Source organism: Oncorhynchus mykiss, chromosome 3 (assembly GCF_057628025.1).
Source record: "Oncorhynchus mykiss isolate SJ-2025 chromosome 3, ASM5762802v1, whole genome shotgun sequence".
NCBI classification, from domain to species: Eukaryota; Metazoa; Chordata; class Actinopteri; order Salmoniformes; family Salmonidae; genus Oncorhynchus; species Oncorhynchus mykiss.
This window is the reverse complement of record NC_143024.1, coordinates 18,189,975-18,217,973: the sequence shown is the minus strand read 5'-3', so window position 1 is coordinate 18,217,973 and position 27,999 is coordinate 18,189,975. Positions and strand designations below refer to the sequence as shown.

The window sequence follows — 27,999 nt, the reverse complement described above, 5'->3', positions numbered from 1 at the left end:
TCATTTTTAAAATCATATCAGCAGTTTATTGGAAGCCTTTTCAATGGGAATCACCATGGTAACACTTAGGAGACAAACTAACAGAGAGCATGTTAAAGCAACAAATCTGACACGTTTACAATAACAGTCATGCCCAAAGTTAGTCATTCAAATGCCTACCTACATACTGTAGTCCTATAACATATTACCCATATTACCCAGCATCCAACTTTATGTTCTAGATTATTCATATTTACATTTCTGCCTGTCTATGATTTCTGACTCTGTTTTAATGTAACACACAGCCTCTTTTAAAGCTCGATAGAGACAGATAGGATTGTTGGTCAAATTCGATCCACACACAGTTCTTTGAGAAGACTAGCTATATACTTGACTGTGTGTTTGGCTCCTGAAGCATGGGGCCCATGGGCTATAGCTCAGGTACTCAGTCCGATGGGTTAGCCAACTCTGTAAAGTCACACATTTAAAAACAACTCAGAAAACACCCATTAGATTTCATAGTGATCATCTAAATATGGTCATTTATACCAGCTAGCAACTGGTCTGGATACAGTCACAACAGCCGCCCTGAGTCAAAATAACATCATCTCAAGGACGAAATAACACTCTCAAAAAGGAAAAACAAAACAACAATCTATAAAACATTTTTTTGCATGAAAATCGCTTCAATGTCCAATCACTAATAGGCTACTGAAATTACCTTCAAATCAAATCATTGCTCTCTGAAATGACAAAAATATATTTATTCAACAAGTGAAGCATTCAAAGTCATTTCCTCTCATGTTATCAATGCATTCTCATGTGTCTGTGTCTCTAAGTTTGTGTGTCTGTGTCTCTGTGTATGTGTCTCTGAGTGTCTGTGTGTCTCTAAGTCTCTGTGTGTCTCTAAGTGTCTGTGTGTGTCTGTGTCTCTGTGTAAGTGTTTGTGTCTCTGAGTGTCTGTGTCTCTGAGTGTTTGTGTGTCTGTGTGTGTTTGTGTGTCTCTAAGTGTCTGTGTCTCTGAGTGTTTGTGTGTCTGTGTGTGTTTGTGTGTGTTTGTGTGTCTGTCTACTTCTGTATGCATGTTTCTTTGTCTAATTATCTGTCAACATGTACGGTGCAGTTCAGAGGGAGTTCAGAGGGAGTCCACAGAAGGCAGGTCAGAGGTGAACAGCTCCTTGTATAGAGGAGGGAAGACAGAGTGGACGGTGAGCGGGTAGCGCTGGCTGAACCAGTGCAGCTTCTCCACATGAAGACTGCACAGAGACCGCAACACTGACACCTTCTGGTAGAGCTGGGGACAACACACACACACAGCTAGTCAATGACAGTTCTACACACTGTCCAGTGATGGAAAAAGTACTCAAATGTCATACTTCAGTAAAAGTAAAGATACCTTAACAGAAAATGACTCACGTAAAAGTGAAAGTCACCCAGTAAAATACTACTTGAGTAAAAGTCCAAAAGTATTTGATTAAAAATATACCCAAGTATCAAAAGTAAATGGAACTGCTCAAATGTTCTTAAGTATCAAAAGTAAAAGAAGAAACCATTTCAATGTCTTTATATTAAGCAAATCAGATGGCAACATAAAAACATCATTTACAGCTAGCCAGGGGCACACTCCAACACTCAGACATCATTTACAGCTAGCCAGGGGCACACTCCAACACTCAGACATGATTTACAGCTAGCCAGGGGCACACTCCAACACTCAGACATCATTTACAGCTAGCCAGGGGCACACTCCAACACTCAAACATAATTTACAGCTAGCCAGGGGCACACTCCAACACTCAGACATGATTTACAGCTAGCCAGGGGCACACTCCAACACTCAGACATCATTTACAGCTAGCCAGGGGCACACTCCAACACTCAAACATAATTTACAGATAACCAGGGGCACACTACAACACTCAGACATGATTTACAGCTAGCCAGGGGCACACTCCAACACTCAGACATGATTTACAGCTAGCCAGGGGCACACTCCAACACTCAGACATAATTTACAGCTAGCCAGGGGCACACTCCAACACTCAAACATAATTTACAGATAACCAGGGGCACACTACAACACTCAGACATGATTTACAGCTAGCCAGGGGCACACTCCAACACTCAGACATCATTTACAGCTAGCCAGGGGCACACTCCAACACTCAGACATAATTTACAGATAACCAGGGGCACACTCCAACACTCAGACATGATTTACAGCTAGCCAGGGGCACACTCCAACACTCAGACATGATTTACAGCTAGCCAGGGGCACACTCCAACACTCAGACATCATTTACAGCTAGCCAGGGGCACACTCCAACACTCAGACATAATTTACAGATAACCAGGGGCACACTCCAACACTCAGACATAATTTACAGCTAGCCAGGGGCACACTCCAACACTCAGACATCATTTACAGCTAGCCAGGGGCACACTCCAACACTCAGACATAATTTACAGCTAGCCAGGGGCACACTCCAACACTCAAACATAATTTACAGATAACCAGGGGCACACTACAACACTCAGACATGATTTACAGCTAGCCAGGGGCACACTCCAACACTCAGACATCATTTACAGCTAGCCAGGGGCACACTCCAACACTCAGACATAATTTACAGATAACCAGGGGCACACTCCAACACTCAGACATGATTTACAGCTAGCCAGGGGCACACTCCAACACTCAGACATCATTTACAGCTAGCCAGGGGCACACTCCAACACTCAGACATCATTTACAGCTAGCCAGGGGCACACTCCAACACTCAGACATAATTTACAGATAACCAGGGGCACACTCCAACACTCAGACATCATTTACAAAAGCAGCATTTGTGTTTAGGGAGCCCGCCAGATCAGTGGCAGTATGGATGACCAGGGATGTTCTCTTCATAAGTGTGTGAATTGGAACATTTTCCTGTCAAAATGTAACGAGTACTTTTGGGTATCAGGGAAAATGAATGGAGTAAAAAGTACATTATTTTCTTTAGGAATGTAGTGAAGTAAAAGTAAAAGTTGACAAAAATAGAAATAGTAAAGTAAAGTACAGATACCCCCCAAAAAACTACTGAAGTTGTACTTTAAAGTATTTTTACTTAAGTACTTTACACCACTGGTAACGCTCTCCACTCACTACTACGTCAAACTTAAATTAATGAGTGTGTGTGCACGTGTTTATGTGCAAGTGCTTGTGTGTGTGCATGTATGTGCAAGTGCCTGTGTATGTTACCTTGTGCTGAAGGCTCTCCTGGTTGTCTCTGCGTAGCATGTGGCTGAGGCATACCTCCAAGTCTCTTCTCATTCTATGTACTCTGCCTCTATCCTCAAGACAGGGGCGATCTACACACACACACACAAAAATACACACAAAAAAAGATTAAAAGAGATAAAATAGATAATTTTACACCATTAATCAGCTTATTATGTTCTATGATTTTACAGATCTATGACTCCATGGATCTATGACTTTATGGATCTATGACTTTACAGATCTATGACTCCATGGATCTATGACTCCATGGATCTATGACTATGACTTTATGGATCTATGACTTTTACAGAATGTGTGTACATTTGTGTGTCTTACCTGGGTTAATGAGCACCAGTGAGCTGAAGAGAGCCATCTGCTGCTCAGTCAGTCTCAGGGCACACATTCTGTGAGCGAAGTCAAACACCGCCACCATCAGATCACCACAGCCTGGAACAACACAGTTAGCAGAGTTAGCATCACTAAGACTAGGAACCAATTGGCAAAGTTAATATGAGATCGTGTCCTCCGTAATTATTGGGACAGTGAAGGATTTAAAAGAATATATTTTGGCTCTATACTCCAAAAGTTTGTATTTGAAGTTAAAGTTCAGAAGGTCAGACACACAAATATCATACAGCCTCCACATTAACGTAGAAGTGTTAGCAAACATATTCTATTCTTTACAATAAAAGTGACTCCAAAATGACACAAAGCATCATTTACCATTCATTTCTATTGGGCACAAAATAATCTGAAACACAACCAAAACAAACAGCAAATGCATCCAATAAATGTTTTGAGTCACAAGCTTGATGTAATCATTGTGTGCTATGAATATGGGACCAAATACTTAACTTTTTACTATTTCAATACATATATAAGTGAATTCGTCCCAATCATTTTGGTCCTCTAAAATGAGGGTGGTATGTACCCTCAAATTAAAGAGGACAGTCTGCACTTTAAACTCAGTCATTGTTTGATTTCTAAATCCAAACTTTTGGAGTATAGAGCCATAAGAATAAAAAAAACTTCACTGTCCCAATAATTATGGACTAACCCAGAGACTTGAAAAGTTCACTGTAGCATCCATTCAACAGCTAAGACTAGGAACCAATGGACTAACCCAGAGACTTGAAAAGTTCACTGTAGCATCCATTCAACAGCTAAGACTAGGAACCAATGGACTAACCCAGAGACTTGAAAAGTTCACTGTAGCATCCATTCAACAGCTAAGACTAGGAACCAATGGACTAACCCAGAGACTTGAAAAGTTCACTGTAGCATCCATTCAACAGCTAAGACTAGGAACCAATGGACTAACCCAGAGACTTGAAAAGTTCACTGTAGCATCCATTCAACAGCTAAGACTAGGAACCAATGGACTAACCCAGAGACTTGAAAAGTTCACTGTAGCATCCATTCAACAGCTAAGACTAGGAACCAATGGACTAACCCAGAGACTTGAAAAGTTCACTGTAGCATCCATTCAACAGCTAAGACTAGGAACCAATGGACTAACCCAGAGACTTGAAAAGTTCACTGTAGCATCCATCCAACAGCTAAGACTAGGAACCAATGGACTAACCCAGAGACTTGAAAAGTTTACTGTAGCATCCATTCAACAGCTAAGACTAGGAACCAATGGACTGATGTGGTCATCCTGTCTGGGTTGCCCCCCCCCCCCCTTGGGTTGTGCCGTGGCGGAGGTCTTTGTGGGCTATACTCAGCCTTGTCTCAGGATGGTAAGTTGGTGGTTGAAGATATCCCTCTAGTGGTGTGGGGGCTGTGCTTTGGCAAAGTGGGTGGGGTTATATCCTTCCTGTTTGGCCCTGTCCGGGGGTGTCCTCGGATGGGGCCACAGTGTCTCCTGACCCCTCCTGTCTCAGCCTCCAGTATTTATGCTGCAGTATTAGTTTATGTGTCGGGGGCTAGGGTCAGTTTGTTATATCTGGAGTACTTCTCCTGTCCTATTCGGTGTCCTGTGTGAATCTAGGTGTGCGTTCTCTAATTCTCTCCTTCTCTCTTTCTCTCTCTCGGAGGACCTGAGCCCTAGGACCATGCCCCAGGAATACCTGACATGATGACTCCTTGCTGTCCCCATACCACCTGACTGTGCTGCTGCTCCAGTTTCAACTGTTCTGCCTTATTATTATTCGACCATGCTGGTCATTTATGAACATTTGAACATCTTGACCATGTTTTGTTATAATCTCCACCCGGCACAGCCAGAAGAGGACTGGCCATCCCACATATGCTCTCTCTAATTCTCTCTTTCTTTCTCTCTCTCGGAGGACCTGAGCCCTAGGACCATGCCCCAGGAATACCTGACATGATGACTCCTTGCTGTCCCCAGTCCACCTGACTGTGCTGCTGCTCCAGTTTCAACTGTTCTGCCTTATTATTATTTGACCATGCTGGTCATCTATGAACATTTGAACATCTTGGTCATGTTCTGTTATAATCTCCACCCGGCACAGCCAGAAGAGGACTGGCCACCCCACATAGCCTGGTTCCTCTCTAGGTTTCTTCCTAGGTTTTGGCCTTTCTAGGGAGTTTTTCCTAGCCACCGTGCTTCTACACCTGCATTGCTTGCTGTTTGGGGTTTTAGGCTGGGTTTCTGTACAGCACTTTGAGATATCAGCTGATGTACGAAGGGCTATATAAATAAATGTGATTTGATTTGATTTAACCCAGAGACTCGAAAAGTTCACTGTAGCATCCATTCAACAGCTAAGACTAGGAACCAATGGACTAACCCAGAGACTTGAAAAGTTCACTGTAGCATCCATTCAACAGCTAAGACTAGGAACCAATGGACTAACCCAGAGACTTGAAAAGTTCAGTGCTGCCAAACTTCCCATCGAAGAAGACGGTGCTGTTCTCTGTGTTAAAACACCTGCTCATTCTAACCAGAACCACCTCCATCGATCCTGAGAGAGAGAGAGAGAGAGAGAGGGAGAGAGAGAGAGAGAGAGAGAGAGAGAGAGAGAGAGGGTCAGGAATGTTTAATAATGGCAATGTGCACTTCTTACAGGAAGACTTTTCTTGAGAGAGGACAGTGTAGTAAGTAGTGATTGACAGGTGGATTCGGCTCACCAGTCTTGAGCAGGGTGATCTGGTCGTTCTGTCCAAGCCCACGGAACCCTGGGATGCTTTTGGCAAACTCCACCACGTACTGTACTGCTTCAGTCAGCTTCATGGCACAGTGCTGCCACATCTCATCTACTGACTGGAGGGAGGGAGGGAGGGAGGGAGGGAGGGAGGGAGGGAGGGAGGGAGGGAGGGAGGGAGGGAGGGAGGGAGGGAGAAAAAGAGAAATGTGAGGGGAGAGGGAATACCAAAAAGAGGTGAGAAGGAGAAGAGTGGTGCGGCAGGTAGCCTAGTGGTTAGAGCATTGTACTAGTAACTGAAAGGTTGCAAGATCAAGTCCACGAGCTGACTAGGCAAACATCTGTAGTTCTGCCACTGAACAAGGCAGTTACCCACTGTTCCTAGGCCGTCATTGAAAATAAGAATTTGTTCTTAACTGACTAGTTAAATAAAGGTCAAATAAATAATAAAATGAAAAACTTGATTTCAGAGGTCAGACTTCTTTTAACTTATTAATGAAACTGACTGATGATTTATAAGAGACCAGTGATGTGTTGGTACAGTACCTTGCTCTGGTAGGCATGGATCTCCTCTCTACTGAACAACTTCCATCTCAGAGCCTGTAGTTCCTCTAGTCTGAACTGACTGGTGTCCCTATGGGACTGCACGACACTGTCACACAGCTCCTCTATGTGTAGCAGGGAGGGGGAGGGGGAGTAAGGGCAGTAAGGGTCTTCTGGGTCATACGATCTAATTCCCATCCCTATCGTCTGGTCAGGAGACGGCTGACGGGAGTCGAACCCTGAAGAAGACGGAGTGAAAAGGAGGAAGGGGTAATAGATATTAAACAGTGCTGGGCTGATTATGTGTTTCGAGTGTGTGTACAGTATGTATCCACTGCCTTACCTCTTTCGTCTGAGTGCCCACTACCAGGAGACACACAGGAGCCCTGGTAGGCCAGACTTGGAGCCTGGGACTCGCCTGGGGAGCACACCAGGTAGGGGAGCACATCGGTCGGGCAGGGTGGCAGCTCTGGCTCTCCAGGGAAGGAGTAGGCCGGAGCCGGGGCCTGGAGCAGGTGGGGTGTCCGGAAACGGTATGCCTTGCTGGGGTAGGGCAGGGCGGGCTGGGCCTCTGCCTGGAGATGCTGCTGCTGCAGCTGACGGTGTCTCTCCACCTCGGCATGCAGAGACTCCCGCTGACGTTTCGACATCCGACCAAACTTCACCGCTGGGGAAACAAAAACAGTTTGTGGTGGAGTTGAGTTGAATTACCCTCATATAAGGTTAAATAAATAAATAAAAAATAAGTAAATTGACATGAAAAGTGTGTATTTATTCAACCTTTATTTTACCAGGAGACATCTTTTTTGTATGTGTGTGCGTGTCTCACCATCCCGGCTCATGCCCTGGGTCACACACTTCTGCAGTCGGCAGCTCTGGCAGCGGTTGCGGCTGGCTCTGTCTATAGGACAGTTACTCTGTCTGGAACAGGAGTAGGACACGGACGGCAGCTGGCTACGCCGGAAAAAACCCTGAGGGGGAGAGAGGACCATTGACATAACCAATGAAATCCCTGGAAATAAGTCATCTGACCACACGGTTAGTTATGTCTGCTTGGTCAGAGAGAAATCAGGTAGTGCTGCAGTCTCACCTTGCAGCCCTCGCAGGTGATGACTCCATAGTGAACTCCTGATGATTTATCACCACAGATCTTACAGGGAATCACCTCAATCTGAGCTACACACACAATAACACACACATTACAGTTCACACACATTACAGTTAACAGTAACATAATACAGTTAACACACACATTACAGTTAACACACACACATTACAGTTAACACACACACATTACAGTTCACAGTAACATAATACAGTTAACACACACACATTACAGTTCACAGTAACACAAACACCTGTGGACTACGTTGGCCAGAAGAGCCAATGTAGCCAATGTCCAAACCCAGATCTTTCAGAACTACAGTGTGAGCCCATTCAGAACTGTCTATCAAGGAGACTTAGGGAGACTTAGGGAGACTTAGGGGGACTTAGGGGGACTTAGGGAGACTTAGGGGGACTTAGGGAGACTTAGGGAGACTTAGGGAGACTTAGGGGGACTTAGGGAGACTTAGGGGGACTTAGGGAGACTTAGGGAGACTTAGGGAGACTTAGGGGGACTTAGGGAGACTTAGGGGGACTTAGGGAGACTTAGGGAGACTTAGGGAGACTTGGGGAGACTTAGGGAGACTTAGGGGGACTTAGGGAGACTTGGGGAGACTTGGGGAGACTTAGGGGGACTTAGGGAGACTTGGGGGGACTTAGGGGGACTTAGGGGAGACGTAGGAAGACTTAGGGGGACTTAGGGGGACTTAGGGAGACTTAGGGGGACTTAGGGAGACTTAGGGAGACTTGGGGAGACTTGGGGAGACTTGGGGGGACTTAGGGGGACTTAGGGAGACTTGGGGGGACTTAGGGAGACTCTGGGGGACTTAGGGGAGACTTAGGAAGACTTAGGGGGACTTAGGGAGACTTAGGGGGACTTAGGGGGACTTAGGGGGACTTAGGGAGACTTAGGGGGACTTAGGGAGACTTAGGGAGACTTAGGGGGACTTAGGGGGACTTAGGGAGACTTGGGGGGACTTGGGGGGACTTGGGGGGACTTATGGGAGACTTAGGGAGACTTAGGGAGACTTAGGGGAGACTTAGGGAGACTTAGGGGAGACTTAGGGGAGACTTAGGGAGACTTAGAGAGACTTAGGGAGACGTAGGGAGACTTAGGGAGACTTAGGGAGACTTCGGGAGACTTCGGGAGACTTAGGGGAGACTTAGGGGAGACTTAGGGGGACTTAGGGGGACTTAGGGGGACTTAGGGAGACTTAGGGAGACTTAGGGAGACTTAGGGAGACTTCGGGAGACTTAGGGGAGACTTAGGGGAGACTTAGGGGGACTTAGGGAGACTTAGGGGGACTTAGGGAGACTTAGGGAGACTTAGGGGAGACTTAGGAGAGACTTAGGGGAGACTTAGGGAGACTTAGGGGAGACTTAGGGAGACTTAGGGAGACTTAGGGAGAGAAGAGAAAGTGAAATATAGATGATGGTAAAGAGAATTGAGGGCAGGAAGGGGAAAGAGAAACCTAGACTGCAGAGAGGTAACATTAACACAAAATCAGACTGAGAAAGTTGGTTGACCACACAAATATGGAGTGGAAAAGGGGTTTTTGGTCTGTGTACGTGACGCCTGATTACGTGACACCTGCGTTGTGTGTGTTCAGCAGGTATGTCAGTATATCTATCCCACTGAGGTTTGACCATTCCCCTAACAAATCAACAACACTTCACATGAACACACACAAACACACACAAACACACACACGCAGCTTTGCAACAATAATACGGGGTTTAAAAAGAGACTATTTGCTTGGTTGTCATCAAACTTTGCAATCAGAGTGAAAGAATGAACACTCTGTTTTCCTCTCATTAGCATTTCTTACATTGTTAAAAATGAACCGAATGACATCAAATACACAGCGACAGACAGAAGAGACAACAGTAGAGGGGGAATATTTGCGAATGGAGAGAGGAGGAGGAGGTGAAGGTGTCAACCTCAGTCTTTTCAAGTGGTTAACTGGCTTCTCTTTTGCTCTGACTATCCTTCTTTCATCTCACCTCTCGCTCTCTCCATCCCTCTCTCTCTATCTGTCTCATAAAGGATAGTGCTGCCAGTAATAGAGTCTTTCATCTTGGTTGACACTGCCAGGAATGTCCATCCCCCCCACCCTCTTCCTCCCCCCTCCTCATCATTCAACAAATCATACATTATTACATTCAGAACATATGAAAATAAATACGCTATTCTGTCGTGATTTTAGAGTTCGGGAAGTGTGTCTTTCTTTTTGTTGGTGTGTGTAAGTTAGTTTGTCAAGTGGTGAGACAATCCCTTGTGTTTACAGTACAGCAATTAATTGTGTGAAATGTGTGTGTGTGTGTGTGTGTGTGTCAGTGTGTCAAGTGTGTGTTTTTGTGCACTCTTTTCAGGTGCCACAGGAATCTCCCAGAGGCCGTAAGAGGTCAGTGAGCGGTGAAACTGAGAAACCCCCTGCACATCTGATATAATACACACTAAACTGCACATCTGATATAATACACACTAAACTGCATATCTGATATGATACACACTAAACTGCACATCTGATATAATACACACTAAACTGCACATCTGATATAATACACACTAAACTGCACATCTGATATAATACACACTATACTGCACATCTGATATAATACACACTAAACTGCACATCTGATATAATACACACTATACTGCACATCTGATATAATACACCCTATACTGCACATCTGATATAATACACACTATACTGCACATCTGATAGAATACACACTAAACTGCACATCTGATATAATACACACTAAACTGCACATCTGATATAATACACACTATACTGCACATCTGATATAATACACACTATACTGCACATCTGATATAATACACACTATACTGCACATCTGATAGAATACACACTATACTGCACATCTGATAGAATACACACTATACTGCACATCTGATAGAATACACACTATACTGCACATCTGATAGAATACACACTAAACTGCACATCTGATAGAATACACACTAAACTGCACATCTGATAGAATACACACTAAACTGCACATCTGATATAATACACACTAAACTGCACATCTGATAGAATACACACTAAACTGAACATCTGATATAATACACACTAAACTGCACATCTGATATAATACACACTAAACTGCACATCTGATATAATACACACTATACTGCACATCTGATAGAATACACACTAAACTGCACATCTGATATAATACACACTAAACTGCACATCTGATATAATACACACTAAACTGCATATCTGATATGATACACACTAAACTGCACATCTGATATAATACACACTAAACTGCACATCTGATATAATACACACTAAACTGCACATCTGATATAATACACACTAAACTGCACATCTGATATAATACACACTAAACTGCACATCTGATAGAAAACACACTATACTGCACATCTGATATAATACACACTATACTGCACATCTGATAGAATACACACTATACTGCACATCTGATATAATACACACTAAACTGCACATCTGATAGAATACACACTAAACTGCACATCTGATAGAATATACCCTATACTGCACATCTGATAAAAAACACACTATACTGCACATCTGATATAATACACACTATACTGCACATCTGATAGAAAACACACTATACTGCACATCTGATAGAAAACACACTATCCTGCACATCTGAAAAGAGTAACAAACTATAACCCTAAAGACTGCATGCATGGTATTGTCTATATGCAGTAAAACAACTGAACAACACTTCATGAAGACTGGCTAATTGTGTGAGAATGTTAATGGGAAAGTGGATAGACAGAATGGATGGTTGGGTAGATAAAACAAGTAGAGTGACTGCCTGCAAAACTGTATAGAGAGAGAGAGCTAAAGAGAGAGAGAGCAAGAGAGAGAGAGCAAGAGATAGAGAGAGAGCTAAAGAGAGAGAGCAAGAGAGAGAGAGAGCTAAAGAGAGAGAGAGCAAGAGAGAGAGAGAGAGAGCTAAAGAGAGAGAGAGCTAAAGAGAGAGAGAGCTAAAGAGAGAGAGAGCTAAAGAGAGAGAGAGCAAGAGAGAGAGAGAGCAAGAGAGAGAGAGAGCTAAAGAGAGAGAGAGCAAGAGAGAGAGAGAGCTAAAGAGAGAGAGCTAAAGAGAGAGAGAGCTAAAGAGAGAGAGAGAGTGTCAGTGGTCTCTGTTTTTTTCTCTCTCAGTTCTGATTCTCAACCTCAAACAACAGGAAACCAACCTGACCCACAACCTTTCACTGTTGACGCACATACACACATATATGTTTCTATCTTTTCCATTCATTTGGGATTGAGGACCAGTATGTACTGCAGGGCTGTATGAGGATCAGCAATACCATAGACAACATATGGTGTGGGATGTGGACTCATCTCCACATTAGATCATTGATGATTGAAAACACTTAGGAATAATTTGCAACTGCCACAGCAAACTGTGTTTCCATCTCGGTCCCTATCTCTCAAACTCATCCTCTATCTCTCTATTATCTTTCTTCATCTTATTCTGAAGCCACATTGCTGATATTGGTCGATTTCCTCTATGTGTACTTTATTCTCATATCTCTCCACCTACAGATCACAGGCCTCTAGATAAATCTCTCTCTCAAATATATCTATAGATCTCCATCACCTAGACCAGTCAGTGATCTTCTGTGATGTGCACAGCAGCCCTATCTTTAACTGTTACAGGCATCTCTACCCCAGGCAGCCCTACCCATCTAGTTAAGATCAACAGCTAACCTGGCTAACAGCTCACCTGGCTAACAGCTAACCTGGCTAACTGCTAACCTGGCTAACAGCTAACCTGGCTCCAACTTCATCAGAGCCGTCATTTACCCAGCCTCCTTCACATCTGTTGATAGCACCAGTGGTGGTATTGCTGGAGCGGATGAGGAGCGATGGCAGCTAGCTAATATAACATGACCTCTTACACTTCTGTCTCCTCTGACTAGTCACCATGGTAGTGTCTGCTACGGCACTATGGGCCTGGGACATCCTACACACTAACAAACAGCAGCTCGTCTAGGGATGCCATGTTACTGTTCTCAACCTTTACTTGACTTTTCAATCTCCCCTCAGTGTAGTAAATTATGATATGGTCTCGACAGTTACTTACTGTTCTCAGTCCCCCCTCATCCCATCCCTGATCTCTTTATCCGAACCAGCTATAGGCCAGATACAGAAAAGAGAGGGAATTACTGATCTGAATTAAGAAAGAAAAGCGGGCGAGAGAGAGATAATAGAAGATGAGAGTAACAGTGAGCGAGAGAGAAGTGACTCGTAAGGAGAGAGGCAGAGTGGGGATAGCGAGGGAGAGCAAGAAATACTGTAGAGAGAGTGAGAGAGATAAATGTTATGCAACACTAGTCCACAGATAAATAATTTATAGATCGGCAGGTAAAGGTGCTCTCGAACGGCTAGATGTTCTTTACCATTCGGCCATCAGATTTGCCACCAATACTCCTTAAAGGACACATCACTGTACTCTATGTGTGATGTATTGTTGTCTCTACCTTCTTGCCCTTTGTGCTGTTGTCTGTGCCCAATAATGTTTGTACCATGTTTTGTGCTGCTACCATGTTATGTTGCTACCATGTTGTTGTCATGTGTTGCTGCCTTGGGTCTCTCTTCATTTAGTGTTGTGTTGTCTCTCTTGTCGTAACGTGTGTTTTGTCCTATATTTATATTTTATTTATTTATTATTTTCAATCCCAGCCCCCATCCCCGTAGGAGGCCTTTTGTCGTTTGGTAGGCCATCATTGTAAATAAGAATTTGTTCTTAACCGACTTGCCTCGTTAAATAAAGGTTCATTCATAACCCTTGACTTATTCCACATTTGGTTGTGTTACAACCTAAATTCAAAATGGATTAAATATAATTTATTTTCACACATCGACACACAATACCCCATGTTGACAACATGTTTTCAGAAATTCTTGCAATTTTGAGGGAAATGCAATAGAGAAATATCTAATTTACATACAGTTGAAGTTGGAAGTTTACATTCACCTTAGACAAATACATTTAAACTCAGTTTTTCAAACTTCATGACATTTAATCCTAGTAAAAATTCCCTGTCTTAGGTCAGTTAGGATCACGACTGTATTTAAGAATGTGAAATATCAGAATAATAGTAGAGAATTATTTCTTTCAGCTTCTATTTCTTTCATCACATTCCCTGTGGGTCAGAAGTTTACATACACTCAATTAGTATTTGGTAGCATTGCCTTTAAATTGTTTAACTTGGGTCAAATGTTTCAGGTAGCCTTCCACAAACTTTCCACAATAAGTTGGGTGAATTCTGGCCCATTCCTCCTGACAGAGCTAGTGTAACTGAGTCAGGTTTGTAGGCCTCCTTGCTCGCACACACTTTTTCAGTTCTGCCCACAAATGTTCTATAGGATTGAGGTCAGGGCTTTGTGATGGCCACTCCAATACCTTGACTTTGTTGTCCTTAAAGCCATTTTGCCACAACTTTGGAAGTATTCTTGGGGTCATTGTCCATTTGGAAGACCCATTTGTGACCAAGCTTTAACTTGATGTCTTGAGATGTTGCTTCAATATATCCACATCATTTCCCTTGCTCATGATGCCATATATTTTGTGAAGTGCACCAGTCCCTCCTGCAGCAAAGCACCCCGACAACATGCTGCTGACACCCACGTGTTTCCCGGTTGCGATGGTGTTTTTCGGCTTGCAAGCCTCCCCCTTTTTCCTCCAAACATAATGATGGTCATTATAGCCAAACAGTTCTATTTTTGTTTCATCAGACCAGAGGTAATTTCTCCAAAAAGTACCATCTTTGTCCCCATGTGCAGTTGTAAACCGTAGTCTGGCTTTTTTATGTCAGTTTTGCAGCAGTGGCTTCTTCCTTGCTGAGCGGCCTTTCAGGTTATGTCGATATAGGACTCGTTTTTACTGTGGATATAGATACTTTTGTACCTGATTCCTTCAGCATCATCACAAGTGCAAATCAATTCTGGGATTGATTTGCAATTTTTGCACCAAAGTTCATTAATCTCTAGGAGACAGAACGCGTCTCCTTCCTGAGCGGCATGACGGCTGCGTGGTCCCATGGTGTTTATACTTGTGTACTATTGTTTATACAGATGAACGTGGTACCTTCACGCATTTGTAAATTGCTCCTAAGGATAAACCAGACTTGTGGAGGTCTACAATAATTTTCTGAGGTCTTGGCTGATTTCTTTGGATTTTCCCATTATGTCAAGAGAGGCACTGAATTTGAAGGGAGGCCTTGAAACACATCCACAGGTACACCTCCAATTGACTCAAATTATGTCAATTAGCCAATCAGAAGCTTCTAAAGCCATGACATCATTTTCTGGAATTTTCCAAGCTGTTTAAAAGGCACAGTCAATTTAGTGTATGTAAACTTCTGACCAACTGGAATTATGATACAGTGAATTATAAGTTAAATAATCTGTCTGTAAACAATTATTGGAAAAATTACTTGTGTCATGCACAAAGTAGATGTCCTCACGGACTTGCCAAAACTATAGTTTGTTAACAAGACATTTGTGGAGCGGTTGAAAAACTATTTTTAATGACTGCAACCTAAGTGTATGTAAACTTCCGACTTCAACTGTAAGTATTCACACCCATGAGTCAATACTTGGAAAACCTTCCTGGTCTTTGTGGAATCTGTATTTGAAATTCACTGCTCGACTGAGGGACCTTACAGATAATTGTATGTGTGGGGTACAGAGGGGAGGTAGTTATTCAAAAACCATGTTAAACACTATTATTGCACACAGAATGAGTCCATGCAACTTATTATGTGACTTGTTAAGCAAATATTTACTCATTAACTTATTTAGGCTTACCATAACAAAGGGGTTGTATACTTGACTTAAGACACTTCAGTTTTTCATTTGAATTCATTTGTAAAAATGTCAAAAAACACAATTACACTTGGACTTTATTGGGTATTGTATATAGGACAGTGACAAAACATCTTACTTGAATCCATTTTGAATTTAGGCTGTAACACAACAACATGTGGTGTGAATACTTTCTGAAGGCCCTGTATTATACATAAAGAGAGTCAAATCAAATACAGTGAGGTTGTGATGGTTTCCACGACTACGTTCATTGAGCTAATGCAGAAAGGCAGTAGAAAGCCACTATCAGAGGCTATGCAGCCTAACAAAAAAGGGCCTTTTATATAAAATGTCCATTGGCCTTCACAAGGGGTTGAATATCTCTGAGCAGCGATTGCCATTCAGCACCTTTCCCTTGTCTTTGTATAAAGTCCCCTGTCAGCATTCTGCATTTTGCTCTGTAAACGGACGAAAAACCTCAACTTTCCTCCACCGGAAACACCCCGCTAAATTACACCCTCCAACATACAGATGCATGACAAAGAGAACATACGCTTATCCTTAGAGAGTAAGAGATTTACTTGAGATAACATTGGAACATTGTGTGAATACTTTGAAATAAAATCTCAAATCTAATCGATGGCACACTGACATGTTTCAACCAAAAATAACTCATGTTGCATCAGGTTTTTCTGTCAAAAAATGTTGGTCTAGATAACGATTACTTGATAAGATTTTTATTCATATAAATATGAATAGATTTCTTATTTTTTGACAAGCAGTATTTGGACAAATTTGACTATAAAATGTTACAAAGGGAATAAGAAATGTTTATTAAATATGATCAAAGAATAAAATAGCTATAAATGTAAATATATTTTGAGTGATTATTGATCCTTAACGTTACTTACTTCTTGGTAGATATTGAACAATTTGCTATAAATGAATCGATTCCACATTTGACAAACCTTAATATGAAATATTATATAATATTACAAAATGTAGAAGCAAATATCATAATAAATACTTTCAAGTCAACATCTGAGACTAATAAATATATATACTGTAAATGTCAAATACGAATGGATGATCCATCAGACTTTAGCCTTAATATAAAGCTCTTAACACTTTACAATTAAAACATTGTGCTTTAACATATTTATAATACTAATATAACTTAATTAGTAGAGGAATCTCTGGAATTTAACACACATTTAATTTCATGTATTCTTCAAGGTTTATTGTTCTGTTTGAGACCCATTTAATGTAAGGTATTTGTTATTGGTAGGTTATTGAGCGGTGAAGCTGATGAGGGGGACAGTATGTCTCAAAATGGAAGTTGTGCATCACCCAGATGGGTGCTATATTGAAAGTGGTTGTGGAAGCTATACAATTGAAAGCGCTTTGAGAGATCGTGTAAAACAACATTTTTATGCAAGATAATCCTAGATAAATAACACTGTTTTTTTACAGTATTGGCATGATAATTCTCTACATGACAAGCTTGAAGACTATATCTTAAATTAAATGATAACCATCACACTGAATTTGTTTTGAGTGGAGCATCTGAATAGTTATTTTGGAAAGTGTCATTTCTGAGTAATACCATGCTGTCTAATAAGTAAAATAACTGAAATCTTCACAATCAATAACAAAGGCAGCTTCCGTATTTCAACATAATCATTTCAGAAAGGCTGTTTTGAACCCCAGAGTCCAAGGGGAACAATAATGAGTTGTGAGGTAAACCAAGTAATGTTGATGGGTGTGTGACCGTGTGACTGTGTGACTGCTCTCTTTCATTTGTCATGTTTGGGGGTGAATGTGTTACTTCAGATTTTGGTATCAACTCTTTGAAGTAAAGTGAGGTTCTTTGGAAGTGTGTATGTGTGTGCAGCTGTCTGAACGCCCAAAAGCGTAAGGAAAGTCTTTTGAAGTAAGAGAACATCAATCTGAACAGGAATCCCCCAGAAGCATCAGCAGACTCTGTTTGTGAATGGAGAACGCCGCCTGAACCAAGCCTATATGGCTATGGTGGTGGGCCACTCTCAGAGAAAAATTAAAGATTCGAAATGCAGAAATGTTCACTGTTGTATTTAAGTAATGTCATCATTGTAAAACAGTCTACAGTTGTCAAAGGTCAAAGTCAACAGTCTACAAAGGTGAAACCTCTCCTTCCTTGACATTAAAATTAGAACCCAGTGTGTGTAATATTAGAAATGACATCTGCATCATGTTATATTCAGTGACAAACACACAGGAGATATATACTGAGTGTACAAACATTCAGAACACCTTCCTAATATTGAGTTGCACCCCCTTTGCCCTCAGAACAGCCTCAATTCGTCGGGGCATGGACTCTACAAGGTATTCCACAGTGCATTCCACAGGGATGCTGGCCCATATTGACTCCAATGCTACCCAAAGTTGTGCCAAGTTGTCTGGATGTCCTTTGGGTGGTGGATCATTCTTGATACACACGGGAAACTGTGATGCAGTTCTTGACACAAACCGGTGCGCCAGGCACCTACTACCATACTCCGTTCAAAGGCAATTCAATATTTTAACTTGCCCATTCGCCCTCTGAATGACACACATACACAATCCATGTCTCAGGGCTTAAAAATCCTTCTTTAAAATGTCTCCTCCCATCAATCTACACTGATAGAAGTGGATTTGACAAGTGACATAAGGGTTGGTAGCTTTCACCTGGTAATGTTTTGTACACTCAGTGTATATCACACTACCACACACACACACTATGGCGCCAACCACAGAGGGGCAGCTGTGCTACGGTGTGTGTGTGTGTGTGTGTGTGTGTGTGTGTGTGTGTGTGTGTGTGTGTGTGTGTGTGTGTGTGTGTGTGTGTGTGTGTGTGTGTGTTTTTCAGCACAGGTGCAAACGTGTGCAAATACTAGCGATCCTGGCATAACCACACTGCATGCTCATATATCTAGCACACACATAACACATGGGCATGAACAGACAGGCATATTGACACATAACCAAACACACACACAAACACAAACACAAACACACACACAAACACAAACACAAACACAAACACTTACTCAAATGAGTCTTCTTGGACACAGTATCTCCTGTAGTAAAGAAAAGACAAGTTAAATTCTGCTTGAACACAAGAAACACTTCCTCTCTCACATTTTAGTTCAATGCTCTACTGTAGCTTCAGCCCCATGTCCCTCATCATCCCAACTGGGCTCATCTCAGTCTCTCTGACAGAGGAGGACTGAGTCTATGTTTCTCTGACAATAACAATAGGGCTCCCGAGAGGCGCAGCCGTCTAAGGCACTGCATCTCAGTGCTTGAGGCGTCACTACAGACACCCTGGTTCGATTCCAGGCTGTATCACAACCGGCCGTGATTGGGAGTTCCATAGGGCGGCGCACAATTGGCCCTGCGTCGTCCGGTCTTGGCCGGTGTAGGCCGCCATTGTAAATAATAATTTGTTCTTAACTGACTTGCCTAGTTAAATAAAGGTTACATTTCAAGTAAAAATAACAGAGGAGAACTGTGTGCCTACACAGTCCCTATAGCGCCATATGGATGTGTAAATAGAAACTGGTGTAGAGGATGCTCTAAGAGGACCATCTCACAACACAGTACGGTCTCATGTCAAACTCACTATCCCTCTCTCCCTGTCTTCCTACACAGTCCCTGTTCCTCTCTCGTGTGTCACATCACAGACTGTGTGAGTGGTAGTTCTCGTGTGTCACATCCCAGACTGTGTGAGTGGTAGTTCTCGTGTGTCACATCACAGACTGTGTGAGTGGTAGTTCTCGTGTGTCACATCACAGACTGTGTGAGTGGTAGTTCTCGTGTGTCACATCACAGACTGTGTGAGTGGTAGTTCTCGTGTGTCACATCACAGACTGTGTGAGTGGTAGTTCTCGTGTGTCACATCACAGACTGTGTGAGTGGTAGTTCTCGTGTGTCACATCCCAGACTGTGTGAGTGGTAGTTCTCGTGTGTCACATCACAGACTGTGTGAGTGGTAGTTCTCATGTGTCACATCACAGACTGTGTGAGTGGTAGTTCTCGTGTGTCACATCACAGACTGTGTGAGTGGTAGTTCTCGTGTGTCACATCACAGACTGTGTGAGTGGTAGTTCTCGTGTGTCACATCACAGACTGTGTGAGTGGTAGTTCTCGTGTGTCACATCACAGACTGTGTGAGTGGTAGTTCTCGTGTGTCACATCACAGACTGTGTGAGTGGTAGTTCTCGTGTGTCACATCACAGACTGTGTGAGTGGTAGTTCTCGTGTGTCACATCACAGACTGTGTGAGTGGTAGTTCTCATGTGTCACATCACAGACTGTGTGAGTGGTAGTGAGAGAACATGGTAATGTGTGGCTGTAATTTAAGTCTTTGAAACATAAGCAGGTAAAATACTTAGTCATATCAGGACAGTATCCATGACCACAGTAATGACACATAAATGTCCTAGCGCCGACTTACTAACCAATTAGACGCTTCAAAGATCCCTCATTTGGTTTCAAAACAACCTAAACAAGTAGTCATAGTTAACCATTTACATATTTAGACAAAAACTACCAACTATTTTGAAGACTGATTAGGCCCAACTTCCACATTGACATTTTTATAACTACATCACTTGTGTATTTTTACAATAAGTGATAATGCTGTGCAAGATGTTTTGAAATATATACATTATTATCAAAGTAAATGGTTACATTATATCACTGCTACAGCCCTGTAGAATCAGACGAAACGGTTCTATTCGGACTCCATTATGCTTCTAGAAGAACTAGAACAAAAATAAGCAGACACTTGGGGGGGCAGGTAGCCTAGCGGTTATGAGTTGGGGGGGCAGGTAGCCTAGCGGTTATGAGTTGGGGGGGCAGGTAGCCTAGCGGTTATGAGTTGGGGGGGCAGGTAGCCTAGCGGTTATGAGTTGGGGGGGCAGGTAGCCTAGCGGTTATGAGTTGGGGGGGCAGGTAGCCTAGCGGTTATGAGTTGGGGGGGCAGGTAGCCTAGCGGTTATGAGTTGGGGGGGCAGGTAGCCTAGCGGTTATGAGTTGGGCGGGCAGGTAGCCTAGCGGTTATGAGTTGGGGGGGCAGGTAGCCTAGCGGTTATGAGTTGGGGGGGCAGGTAGCCTAGCGGTTATGAGTTGGGAGGGCAGGTAGCCTAGCGGTTATGAGTTGGGGGGGCAGGTAGCCTAGCGGTTATGAGTTGGGAGGGCAGGTAGCCTAGCGGTTATGAGTTGGGGGGGCAGGTAGCCTAGCGGTTATGAGTTGGGGGGGCAGGTAGCCTAGCGGTTATGAGTTGGGGGGGCAGGTAGCCTAGCGGTTATGAGTTGGGGGGGCAGGTAGCCTAGCGGTTATGAGTTGGGGGGGCAGGTAGCCTAGCGGTTATGAGTTGGGGGGGCAGGTAGCCTAGCGGTTATGAGTTGGGGGGGCAGGTAGCCTAGCGGTTATGAGTTGGCGGGGCAGGTAGCCTAGCGGTTATGAGTTGGGGGGGCAGGTAGCCTAGCGGTTATGAGTTGGGGGGGCAGGTAGCCTAGCGGTTATGAGTTGGGGGGGCAGGTAGCCTAGCGGTTATGAGTTGGGGGGGCAGGTAGCCTAGCGGTTATGAGTTGGAGGGGCAGGTAGCCTAGCGGTTATGAGTTGGGGGGGCAGGTAGCCTAGCGGTTATGAGTTGGGTTCTTAACCGCTTGTTCAAATCCCCAAGCCGACTAGGTGAAAAATCTGTCCCTTGAGCAAGACACTCAACCCTGATTGCTCCTGTAAGTGGCTCTGGATAAGAGCGTCTGCTAAATGACTCAAATGTCAAATGTAAACTTGAAGAGCAGCTACAGAGTCAAGTTGTTGGAGGTTTTGGAAAGAAACAGGACCAGGGTCTGGTGAGGATGTTGGACATGCCAACAGGCTGAAACACAGTGCACTATAATCATTCTGGAAAATGTATTTACATGATCATGTTTTGAGTTTAGAAATGAATATGACTATGAGCGGATACGTTGCTGTACTTGAAGAGTTGGAGGAATACGGAAGGAGAATGGGGGACGGAAAAAAGCCAAACAAACATACTTCAAATGTAGGCTACAGTACAGTATACACTCTCTCTCTCTCACACACACAGAGAAACGGTACTGTACCGAGTAACACACATTAAATCAAGGCCATCACTCCTACCTCGCATCGTCTTCACTCCACTTCTCAGTCTTCTTGTCCCACTTTCACAAACTCTATTTCTCTCTCTCTTTCTTGTTGTCACCCTCACCCTCAATTCACAATCACTGTCAAATTGTCACTGTCACTGTCTTGATCTCTCTCTCTCTCTGCTCTCTTCTCTCTCTGTCTGTCCTTTCTCTTGCCGAGTGACTATCTTAGTGCGCCTACAGCATGATTAGGCCTCAGAGTCACCGCTAGTCACTGCTCAAGCGCTCTGTCAGTCACACAGTGCGTGTGAAAGACAGAGGGCCTTTCCCCTTTCGCTCTCTCTCTTTTCATACGGTACTTTTTTCCCATTCTTTGTTGTGCGTAACCCCCTCACCTAGTCACCCTCAAAGCCTTAACCACTCTCTGAACCCACCAGTCTATCTCCCTCAAATATACATTGAAACACAAAAAAAGTTTTATTGGCAAGAAAGGACATATACTGTACATGTCTAGAGGATAGGACTGTACCCACAGCACAGAGTGACAGCCTAACTAGTCAATTGAGTATGGACTGACATCTGAAACAGCCAATAAAGAGAGAGCTTTCTGATGATACACATCCCATCATCGGTCTGATTATTATTCAAAGTGAAAACTAGTATCATGAAAACCAACCAGACATTTTTCAATGTTCTCCCTACACTCAAAACTAACAGGTGTGTTGTAGTCAGGAGCAGAAACAGCCCAGAAACACCACCACATGTGAAGGAGATGCTATCTGATACCATCTGCATCCAGATGCCAGAATACCAATATAGAGTTTATCTCCAAACCTAAATCCAGCAAACAGGAGAATAATGTCTACACAAAGTACCACAGGTGCATAACAGAGCTATAATGTTGATGTTGGCACCACAGAGAAACCTGTGTGTGTGTGTGTGTGTGTGTGTGTGTGTGTGTGTGTGTGTGTGTGTGTGTGTGTGTGTGTGTGTGTGTGTGTGTGTGTGTGTGTGTGTGTGTGTGTGTGTGTGTATGTGTATGTGTATGTGTATGTGTGTGTGTGTGTGTGTGTGTGTGTGTGTTTTTCAGCACAGGTGCAAACGTGTGCAAATACTAGCGATCCTGGCATAACCACACTGCATGCTCATATATCTAGCACACACATAACACATGGGCATGAACAGACAGGCATATTGACACATAACCAAACACACACACAAACACAAACACAAACACTTACTCAAATGAGTCTTCTTGGACACAGTATCTCCTGTAGTAAAGAAAAGACAAGTTAAATTCTGCTTGAACACAAGAAACACTTCCTCTCTCACATCTTAGTTCAATGCTCTACTGTAGCTTCAGCCCCATGTCCCTCATTATCCCAACTGGGCTCATCTCAGTCTCTCTGACAGAGGAGGACTGAGTCTATGTTTCTCTGGCAATAACAATAGGGCTCCCGAGAGGCGCAGCCGTCTAAGGCACTGCATCTCAGTGCTTGAGGCGTCACTACAGACACCCTGGTTCGATTCCAGGCTGTATCACAACCGGCCGTGATTGGGAGTTCCATAGGGCGGCGCACAATTGGCCCAGCGTCGTCCGGTCTTGGCCGGTGTAGGCCGCCATTGTAAATAATAATTTGTTCTTAACTGACTTGCCTAGTTAAATAAAGGTTACATTTCAAGTAAAAATAACAGAGGAGGACTGAGTCTATGTCTCTCTGACACAACAGAGGACTGAGTCTATGTCTCTCTGACACAACAGAGGACTGAGTCTATGTCTCTCTGACACAACAGAGGACTGAGTCTATGTCTCTCTGACACAACAGAGGACTGAGTCTATGTCTCTCTGACACAACAGAGGACTGAGTCTATGTCTCTCTGACACAACAGAGGAGAACTGAATCTATGCCAGGATGATGCTGGGCCTCTGCGCACAGGTGTGTCTGTTATATGAAATTGTTGTATGAAATTAATTGGTGTGGAAGAGCCTTGAGAAAGAGACAGTTGGGAGAGTAGGAGCTGACACAAGCAGAGTGTGGATGGAGTTTGAACTCTCTCTCAGGCACACGCAGACACACACACACACACACAGACACACACACACACATATTTATACACACACACCTTGGTGAGTAAAAGACAGACACAGTTATAGTGGAGGAAGGTGGGAGTCTAGCTTTCTTACCACAATTGTGAGAAAGTTCATATTAGACTGGGTGTGTGTATGTGTGTGTGTGGGTTGTTTCCAAGCTGAGGTGTGTATTTTTAGTGTGTGTGCGTGTGTGTTGAGAGAGGGCAGGGGAGATAAGCATCACTGGGTGGAGGCAGACAGAGGCAGAGGTAGCCTGGGTCTTTGTGTCTGGGGTAGAGAAGGTCTGCTGTGGCTGTGTGCTTCCCTCTGTTTCCCCTCCTCATCAAATCACGTTTGCTTCATAAGCAGAACACCGAGGTCTGGTGAGAGCAGAGCAGTTGACACACACACACAGAAAACATACACACCTAGACTCAGAAAACGCATAGACACACACACACACACACACACACACACACCTAAGTGTTAATGATCTGATTCCAGTGAGAGCTGCAGTGACACCTGACCCATGCCACTGAGTATCAGCCCAAACCACAGTGTGGGGACTAAGAGGCCATGTTACACAAGACCAACATGAAGGCAATGGAAACCGCTATCTTCTTCTAACTCCTCAATGTGCTCTACTTTTCAAAAAGACTGGTCTGTCAGCATCAATACCAACCCACACCCCATCTTATCTCTCTCTATCACTCTCTTTCTCTCCTTATCTGTCTATCTCCCTTGCTCTCTCAATCAAATCAAACAGCAGCATTCTGTCTGTTCCAATCAATGCTTTATCTGACAATGGAAGTCTTGCTAAGATTTAGGCGGCGCTATTTAATCAAAAGCAGTTTCCAAGGGTTTCTCTTCTCCCCGTCTCTCTATCCTGCTCTGTATGGAGATACAGCAGCTGCAGGCTGGAGAGTGACAGAAGAACACACACAGAGATAACCGCTGCATGTTACACACACACTCCACACACACTGTGATGTAATAAGGGAGCGACTGCTGGTGCATTTACATGTGTGTGACTGTGCGTGTTTGTGTGTGCGTGTTTGTATGTACACAGTATAGAAGAGAGTAGCTCTCTGGTGCATAACTGTATAGCTATCATGATGTCCTGTCAATGAGTAACGGAGAGAGTAATATGCAGTGTCACGGCATCGTGAGAAAGGGTTTTAATGTGTCCTAAAGCCAGATAAGTATCTAGAGGACAACTGCGGCATCATTGCAGGATATTTGTATCAGTGCACCCTCTCAGCCAGACCTGGTTAAATTTAGGGAATAAAGATGAAAATATCAATCTGAGTCTGTAGCCTATATTTAGCTGAGGTGTCCATCTCACTCCATGGAGAGCCCAGTGTCTGCTGGTTCTTGTGATTGAATTTCAATTTGTGTCCAATTAAGACCTAGAGTAGACAACCAGGTGAGGGGAGCTTCTAACTAATCAGTGACCTTCATTGTTTAATCAAGTACAAGGGAGAAGTTAAAACCCACAGACACTCGGCCCACCATAGAATGAATTTTGACACCTGTGGTTTAGGCCTGTTGGATGATGTCATTTAATGAATGACGTATGGAGTACGTGTGATAGAGACTGAAGGAATCTAAGTTGAAAGCCATGGTTTGATTTTAGACTGTGTATTGCTGGGAAATGCAGCAGGCCCAAAACAGGCCCACACAGCTAAGAGCTAATCCCTGGTTTTATAGAGGATTACTGCCATGTTTACCCTCAAGGAGAGTTACACCATCAGCTGGACAGCAGAAGAGAGGTGAGTTAATGAGAGAGGGGGAGGGAGGGGGAGGAGGTAGGGAGGAAGGGGAGGAGAGTGAATGGGGTAAGAAGAAAAAGAGCGAGGGATAGGGAAGATGGGAGGAGGGAGAGTGAATGAGGCAGGATGTGAGGGGGAAGGCAGAGAAAGAACTTGGAGGGAGGGAGCCTTGGTGATCTGACAAAGACAGAGTGAGGGGGTAAGAGAGAGAGAATGAGACAACTAATGTGTAAGAGAGAGAGAGTGACGGGGATAGATAAGAGATAAAAATAGAGAAGGAGATAAAGATAAAGAGAAACGGGAGGAGAAAGGGGAGAGATAAGCATTAGAATGAGGCTCTCTTAAAGGAGGGGACAGGGTGATGGGGGAGGAGAGGGAGAAGGGGACAGGGTGATGGGGGAGGAGAGGGAGAAGGGGACAGGGTGATGGGGGAGGAGAGGGAGAAGGGGACAGGATGATGGGGTAGGAGAGGGAGAAGTGGGACAGGGTGATGGGGGAGGAGAAGGAGAAGGGGACAGGGTGATGGGGGAGGAGAGGGAGAAGGGGACAGGGTGATGGGGAGGAGAAGGAGAAGGGTGATGGGGGAGGAGAGGGAGAAGGGGACAGGGTGATGGGGAGGAGAGGGAGAAGGGGACAGGGTGATGGGGAGGAGAGAGAGAAGGGGACAGGGTGATGGGGGAGGAGAGGAGAGGGAGAAGGAGAAGGGGACAGGGTGATGGGGGAGGAGAGAGAGAAGGGGACAGGGTGATGGGGGAGGAGAGGGAGAAGGAGAAGGGGACAGGGTGATGGGGGAGGAGAGAGAGAAGGGGACAGGGTGATGGGGGAGGAGAGGGAGAAGGAGAAGGGGACAGGGTGATGGGGAGGAGAGGGAGAATGGGACAGGGTGATGGGGGAGGAAAAGGAGAAGGGGACAGGGTGATGGGGGAGGAGAAGGAGAAGGGGACAGGGTGATGGGGGAGGAGAAGGAGAAGGGGACAGGGACTGAATACCAACACTCATACAGCACTTCTGTAATCCCTAGGTGTGCTCCCACTACACAATAGTCAATGCTATAGACTGGCAAACACGTGTGTCTGTGTGTGTGCATACATGTGCATCCACGTGCACACACACACACACACACACACACACACACACAGAGTATATTGCAATGTGCACACATTCACATGCATTCACCTTTAAATGTGCATTAATTTATAATGCTAACCTGTGACCTTTTCATTTTACCCAATCCACAATGTATAGCTAAAACACTAATAGTTGCATCTGCAAATAATTTACATTGTGAAATGTAAATGACTGAATAGACTAGGCCTAGCCTACCATGCCTACACATGAATACACTAGGCCTAGCCTATCAATAATCAAGATAATATATCTCACCTCTTTTGATTGGTTCTTCTGTAGTGATGTGTTCGGGTGAATCGTGCTCCTCAAATTCCATAACTCCCCTCGTCAAAACAAACTGCGTGTGCTTGCACCTGGCTATGACACACACTACGCCACTTCACACTCCTGGGACAAGCGTGTCTACACACCCCTTTTTATTGTCTACCGCGCGTTTTGCTATGCACTTAGTATGCAATGCACCATAAATAACTTAAAAAACTTTGGATCTTTAATTCTAAATATATAGAACTACCTGCTATTCTAGAGGCAGGGACGGCGCATGCGCTTTAAAACATGCACTACCATCTCTGTTAGAGCCAGTACGCTCATTTACTCTGACAACGTCTTTGTCATTTTGTCATTCTCTGTTGTCACTCTCTCTCCATATTCCGTATTGTCTTCACGTGAGGATAATATCAGCCAACTTCATTTTTGCAACGAACTTCCTTGTACAAGCAGTTCAGGCTACTCCGGTTTCAACCCGCTTGCTCTTTGCGCCCTGGCTCTCGGCCCGAGCTCTGCTCAGAGGTTATGTCACCAGGATTTATGTAATAACTCACGGCCGTTTGTTTGTTGCAGCGGGTCGGTCTTTATTCTGTAGTGCCCGGTTAAAACATAGCCCAAACAACGCATTTTACCTAAATAAATATGAGGGCAGGCAAGCAAAACCCAAAACGTTTAGGCCTATATATTTGTCTGACGGTTTTTTTCAGTAGCTTGATTTCTGTAATCCCTAGGTGTGCTCCCACTACACAATAGTCAATGCTATAGACTG

The 27,999-nt window shown here is 43.9% G+C and overlaps 1 protein-coding gene across 2 annotated transcripts; it reads right to left on the bottom strand.

Moving 5' to 3' along the window:
* Positions 1 to 3: 3 nt before the first annotated feature.
* Positions 4 to 27,998, bottom strand: LOC110520784 (nuclear receptor ROR-gamma). 2 transcript variants are annotated; one of them, XM_036967256.2, is made up of 12 exons: positions 27,219 to 27,998; positions 23,234 to 23,263; positions 18,920 to 18,949; positions 7,988 to 8,073; positions 7,727 to 7,868; positions 7,241 to 7,564; positions 6,901 to 7,136; positions 6,341 to 6,473; positions 6,067 to 6,174; positions 3,581 to 3,691; positions 3,224 to 3,333; positions 4 to 1,273 (listed from the first exon to the last, which is right to left on the bottom strand). In XM_036967256.2, exons 1-12 carry the CDS (start codon positions 27,277 to 27,279, stop codon positions 1,115 to 1,117), a joined length of 1,530 nt encoding a protein of 509 aa, XP_036823151.2. In that variant the 5' UTR covers positions 27,280 to 27,998; the 3' UTR covers positions 4 to 1,114. The 2 variants fall into 2 exon arrangements, with proteins under 2 accessions (XP_036823151.2, XP_036823166.2); XM_036967271.2 differs by lacking the exons at positions 23,234 to 23,263; positions 27,219 to 27,998 and adding an exon at positions 22,027 to 22,525.
* Position 27,999: the final 1 nt, after the last annotated feature.